This window comes from Gossypium hirsutum, chromosome A05 (genome assembly GCF_007990345.1).
Source record: "Gossypium hirsutum isolate 1008001.06 chromosome A05, Gossypium_hirsutum_v2.1, whole genome shotgun sequence".
Taxonomy (NCBI): domain Eukaryota; kingdom Viridiplantae; phylum Streptophyta; class Magnoliopsida; order Malvales; family Malvaceae; genus Gossypium; species Gossypium hirsutum.
In genome coordinates, this window is record NC_053428.1 from 30,482,836 (window position 1) to 30,489,641 (window position 6,806).

Here is a 6,806-nt window from a genome sequence, read left to right on the forward strand (position 1 = left end):
AGAGAAAACGGGGCCACACTTGGGAAATCGGTAGGCAAGGGACATGGGAATTAAGGAATAAAACAGACCTTTTATTAACATCACCGACCTAGTATTATTCTATAATCCTAGACATACATGTATATATATATTATATAACTATTAACTGTGCATAGGGTATATTCAGTGTATGATATGATAAAATCTGGTGACAAATGATATATTCAACATATTTTAATTAAATTATTGATGATTATTTCTAAAATGAACGAAAAGAAAAGAGAGAATATGATGACTAGTGCAGCGAAATCCTTTACACATTAAATTTACCAGTGCTTCTGCACATTTAAATTTGTAACAGTTCAGTAAACTATTCTAGTCTGCAGGAGATATCCATGAATCAACTGTACCTTGAGCTCTGGATGAAACGTTTTCCAGTCCCTTTTCATGTTGGAAATCCGATAATGAAGAGTAATTCGACTTGAAACTGTTAAGTCTCTGAGAAGTATTACTGTAAACCCCATCAAACGGCCTGAAATGATCTTGATTCCCATTGTTTAATCCAACCGCACCTCTCCAGTTTCCATGTAAGCCACCGAGGTTCCCACTCACACCATCGAGGGAAGCCATTGTTGAAGAAGCTGAAGCTGGACAACCAGGCAAATTAAGAGAAGGCTGAAGTGGAGGCTGGAGAATCTGGGCTTGAAAGTTTAACATATTAGAAGCTTCAGCTAAAGGAATATTGTTTAATAATGAAGTTGCAGCAGGCTGAACCCTTTTAGCCGAGGGACGTAAAGGTTCCAAGTGAGTGGACGACCGGGTACCTGATGAACCAGAGCCAAAAATATCGAGCTTTCGAGAAAATGATGATGAGCCTGGTGGTGTAGGAATTCCAGTATATTCTTGCACCATGGCTCTGAAATTGGTTGGGTCAGTGGTGAGAACCGTAGTGGGTGCTTTCCTTGACGCCCTTGTTCGCTTCTTGGGGTTCTTGACAACACCATTAAGTTCACCAACTGGCCTTGGTTGCATCGATGATGAGCTCGGAAACGGAACTTGATCGAGTCCTTGAGCCAGTAAACTGTGTGGGTGGTGCTGGTGGTGAGAGACAAGGGAGGGGTTCAAAAATTGTTGGAGTGAACCGAAGTCGTTATCACCACCGCTTGAAGATTGCATAGTAGTTGCTTTTTTACCAGAAGCTATAGAAAGAAGAAAGGGTTTTTGTCTTCTCCTTGCGGTTGGTATTTATAATATGAAGTTGAATTGGGGGAAGCAAAAGAGAGAAATGAAAGGAGACGGAAGGCTTTAAGAAGATGGTATATGAATATGATAGAGAATGTTGGGAAGGGGTGGGGCAGCCATTGATGGAGAGAAAAAGAGGTGGCGGTGGCTGGAGACGGGTCAAAATCAAACTTCCATATTATAGAGAAAGAGAGAGAGGGGTTGGGGCTTCCGAATATGTTGCGTATGTGAAAGCAAGAAAAGGATGTGAGGAATTAATTTAAACTTTATACTTTATAGGATTATAATGCATAATCGTCTGTGTAGAGCTGTTGATGGCCCGCTAGCTCCTTCGGCTCGGTCTACTTTGATTAAAATTTAAGCTTAAATTTCATTTTTGGGCTCGTTTGGCTTGATTTAATATTTTAATATAAGTATACATAATATTTATGCATTTTTATAATTAAATATAAGTAGAAATATTTTTATTATTTCTTATTATTTTGATTAATTAAGCTCAGACTTAAAAAAAATTTTAAGATGAAATTCGAATTGATATATAAATACTTCTAGATGTTTGTCTCCCTTCATCCATTGCCTTGTGTAAAAGAATGTGCCACATGTTTTTCCGGTCTTGTCTTGTTTGAAACTTTCTAATGGTTGGTGGCCATAGTGGACCACAATTAACAACAAAGTTTTGTTTGTTCGGATTTTAAGTAGAGGTCAAACTCTTTTAATAATGTTTTTCTTTTCACAATATTTGAACATAAATTTTTTTATACAATATTAAAGATAAAAAATAGGAATAATATAGTTTCATAAAAATTTTAATTATTATTTCATACAAATTAAAAAACTCGAACATTAAAATCTTATTTAAAATCCTATCTAAAGGAAATCAAACTTCTTAATACTCTATCTAATATGTTTTGGTAATGCACCACATTTTCCCTTCCTCTTTTCTATAGTTAAATCTAGGAGCGGTGAAATTATTTTATGAATTTTTCTTATCACATCACCTATGGTCCCTACCAATTAAAAATAAACACATAATCCTTTTTTTTTTCATATTATATGTACAGTTGGTAAGGACAAATTATGGATGAAGTGGAAACAAAAATTATATGTTTATTTTTAATAGGTAGGGACTGTGACTGATGTAGTAAGGAGGTTTCATAAAATAATTTCTTATAGAAATGCCTATAGATAACATAATTATAAATAATCTAGATTTTGTTCTTTATGTATATTTGATTATTATGTCTAATTATTTTATTGAAATTTTCATTTATGAAATAAAGTATTTTAATTATTATTTGCATGAGTTAGAAGCCTAAAACTCGAATGATAAAATTTCCATTCATTGTTGTTTGAATCGGACTGGATTGATAGATTGAACTTGTTGGTTAGAGAATCGATCGAGTACCAAGCCATAAAAGACCATTGGACCGGTTTAACCAAGTAAAAAAATCAGTTAAATTGTGCGATTGAACCTGATTTTTTAATATATTTTAAATTTTAATAATTTTTTAAATAATAAATTGATAACCTAATCGATTTGACTACTAGTCTAATTTTAAAATTCGTTATCTAACATGTTTTCCCCGTACATATGTTGTGGCTTAGGGTTCGGTGGTCTTTTTGCTAAAATGTATATTGCTTTTTGTATCATCTAAGATAAGGCTCACACCTCATCACGCCATACAATAACAAAAATCATTTTTGGTACTTCTCATTGGCAAGAAAAATAAATAGATATTCCGAAAGGTATAAACAAAGGCCCTCTGTGTGTTTTCTACAGTTGATGAAGTACGCCACATCCCCGCTAATTGCCCAAGTGCAACACCGTATGAATTCAACATTTTGACAAAAAATGAGTGGAACAAGTGATGAAAGCTAACCTCGAAAGAGTATAAAGGTTTGTAAAAACCTAACCCTTTATCAAAATTTGAATCCACTACTATGCTCAACAATTTTTTTTCCAGTTGGAATGGAGGTAAAACTAATAATTGTTTAATTGTAGATCTTTATACTCCATTAAGGTTCTAGTCTCTTCTTCAGTGGCAGTATAGTCAAAAGAATATATAGTAATTAAAATATTTAAATGTCTATTCTTCTCCCAAAATTTTTAATAGCCCTCTAAATACCTTTACCCTTACCCTTACCCCAGTTTTCCTTTTCCATTGACTAGCCATGGCAATAACAAAAACATCATGTCGAAACCATTCTTTTGAAAACGGGGATCGACTTTGTTTGAAAGTGAAAATTAAAACGGGAGTCGCCACCAATCTTTTATCAAGTGTGATCGGATCACCTTTGTTTTAATAAATCAATTTTAGTTTACTAAAACAGGGCCTTTGGTTCACGAAACTTGAGAGAATGAGTTTCGGAGTCGGTTACGTGCGAGGAAGGATTAGCACCCTCGACACGCCCAAAAAATTGGTACCGAATTGATTAGTTAGTGTCTTAATATCGAAAATTAAAAATCGGGAAGGGACTTAAAATACGATCTTTTCTATTAATAATGATTTTAAAATTCTTGAATTAGCTTAAATCGATTTGTTTAAAGATTTCCTTATCTCGAGATATCGGAGTATCACATCCCGTAAGTTAGGACACAATACCATGAATTCTCGAGCACAAGGTCGTCTTTTAATTTAAATTGGAAATCCGTGCATTTCAAAACTCAAAAGGATATTTAGCTATTTAGAACCAACAAGAGAACCGAAACCCCATAAGTTAGGGCACAATTCTTCGATGTTCCAAAATGCGGAACATTGCCTTATTTATTGAAATTAGTAAAAACATGAATAAAAATCTTTAAAGTAATGAACAACAGAATGATATAAAATAGACGGGAGACAAAAATAAATGAGTTGGAAATACATTGAAACAAATAATAAATATGACAACAATATTAAAACAATAACAATGCATGCGATATACTAAACGTAATAATAGTATCCAATGTGAAATAAAAACAACGAATATATACATAATAAAGATATTAAGAGTATGTACGTAAAATATATATATTTATAAATAGTAATAGTGTTAGAAATATACTATATATAGTGTTTGAAGTATATACATAAAATAGTAAAAATATAACTAGTAATGTTAAGATATATATAATATATACATATGTACGAAATAGATATAAAAAATATGTACATAATATAGTGTAAAAAATACATACATAATATAATTAAAATATATACATAAGATAACATGTAGAAAAATATATATATAAATAATATAGTATTAAAGATATATACATAAAATAGTATAATATATATACGTAATATAGAATTTAGAATATACCTAATATATTAAAAGAATATATATAATATAATATTAAAAATATAATAATAACAAAAAAAAGAGAGGGAGAGAGTGGGTGATTTCCGGCCACAAGGCCGGCCACCGTCCGGTCACCGGACGACCGCCAGCCACCGTCGATGCCACCGTACACGGCAGCCGGACCTCAAAAAAAAACTTTTTCGGTAAAAATGGGAAAGCTTCCTCCTTTTATTTTTACTTTCATATAAAAGAAACAAAATAAAACTGAAAGGAAAACAATAAGCAAACAAAGAACTTAAACCGAGAATAGACCAAGAAACCTCTTTTGCTTTGATATTTGATTAATCTCTAAAAAAAAAAACTAGCCTCTCCAAAAACTAGCCTTTACAATAACTCTTCTCCTTGATTACTCTAAAAAAACCTCTCAAAAATCCTTTACAATAACTTTCTCCCCCAAAACTTCTTCCTCTCTTAAATACAAAATATGAGAAGGCTTATATAGCCATTTACCAAATATTTTTTATTGTTTATGTCTTCATTTGTAGGTACAAGTGGTGGTGGAGCAAGTGTGGCTAATGGAGTAGGTGGTGGAGCAAGTGTGGCTAGTGGAGTTGGTGGTAGCAAAGGCTAGGATTTAGTTGAGAAAAGTTTAGGTTGTGGGCTAGGGTTTTTTATTTTGATTTGGGCTTAGGGTTTGGGCCATTGGGGTTTTGATGTAAATTGGGCTTTGGGTAGTTAAGATTTTGGGTTTTGGGTTTAATTTTGGTGGGTTAGGTAAGGTTAAATTGGGTTTTGGTGTAAATGGGTTAAAATTGGCCTACAACAGCTGCCCCTCTTTGCTTATTATCGTGTAACGGGAATAAAGCAAAGACACAAAGAAAGGCCAATTTTGCCCAGTCTTACTAAGTATGGACTTCTTTGGTGCTCTTGTCATCCAGGTAGTCTCTTTCCAAACCACTGTATCTTGTTGTCTTGATCAAATCCACTGCATCTTCTGATATATGCCTTGTAGCTTCGATTTACTCTAAGGTGACTTCAAAAAGATAAGATCTACAGCTTCAATCTGCTCTTCCATCACTTTAGTCAGATAAAATTTGTGGTCTTCTCTTCTGCAACTTTTAGAAAGGCAAGATCTGATATCATCAATCAGCTCCACTGCAACTTCAATTAGCTTCACTGTAACTTCAGGGATATAAAATCTGTGTCTTCGATTAATTCCAGTCTTTATTCTTTACTCGGCATGTGATCCTGAGCTTAACTCATTTCTCGCAATATGAATTGACTCTTTAAAACTAAACATTAAAAACAAAAATTGAAAATAGCTCAGCACGTGAGCCAAGGCTCAACTCACTTCTCGCAATATGAGTTGATTTTTAAAACAAAATTTGTAAAACAGATTTTGAAAATACCTCGGTATGTGACCCGAGGCTCAACTCACCTCTCGTAATATGAGTTGATTTTTGCAAAGCATAAATGAAAAAAATAAAAATAAAAATCAATTGAAAATACCTCGGCGTGTGATCTGAGGCTCAACTCACCTCTCGCAATATGAGTTGATTTTTTTGACAAACATAAATTGAAAAAAAAAGAAATTGAAAATATCTCAGCCTGTCCTGAGGCTGAACTCACCTCTCGCAATATGAGTTAATTTTTTAGAAAAACAAAATTTGAAAAACAGAATTTAAAAATACCTCAGCGTGTGAGTCAAGGCTCAACTCACCACTCGCAATATGAGCTGATTTTTTTGAAACACAGAAATTGAAGAACAGAAATGGAAAACACCTCAGCGTCTTGAGGTTCAACTCACCTCTCGCAATATGAATTGATTTTTTTTTGAAAGACAGAAATTGAAAATACCTCAATGTGTCTTGAGGCTCAACTCACCTCTCGCAATATGAGTTGATTTTTGACAAACAAAAATTGAAATTACCTCAGCGTCTTGAGGTTCAACTCACCTATCGCAATATGAGTTGATTTTTTTGAAAAATATAAATTGAAAATACCTCAACGTGTCTTGAGGTTCAACTCACCTCTCGCAATATGAGCTGATTTTTTTTAAAGACAGAAATTGAAAATACCTCAACGTGTCTTGAGGCTCACCTCTCGCAATATGAGTTGATTTTTGACAAACAAAAATTGAAATTACCTCAGCGTGTCCTGAGGCTCAACTCACCTATCGCAATATAAGTTGATTTTTTTGAAAAACAGAAATTAAAAATACCTCAACGTGTCTTGAGGCTCAACTTACCTCTTGCAATATGAGTTGAGTTTTGACAAACAAAAATTGAAATTACCTCAGCGTG

The 6,806-nt window shown here is 33.5% G+C and overlaps 1 protein-coding gene across 1 annotated transcript; it reads right to left on the reverse strand.

The window, feature by feature from the left end:
• Positions 1-354: 354 nt before the first annotated feature.
• On the reverse strand, positions 355-1,155 carry LOC107959791 (uncharacterized). The gene has a single exon (XM_016895943.2). The coding sequence runs from the start codon at positions 1,153-1,155 to the stop codon at positions 355-357; it is 801 nt and encodes a 266-aa protein (XP_016751432.2).
• Between the last annotated feature and the right edge of the window lie 5,651 nt (positions 1,156-6,806).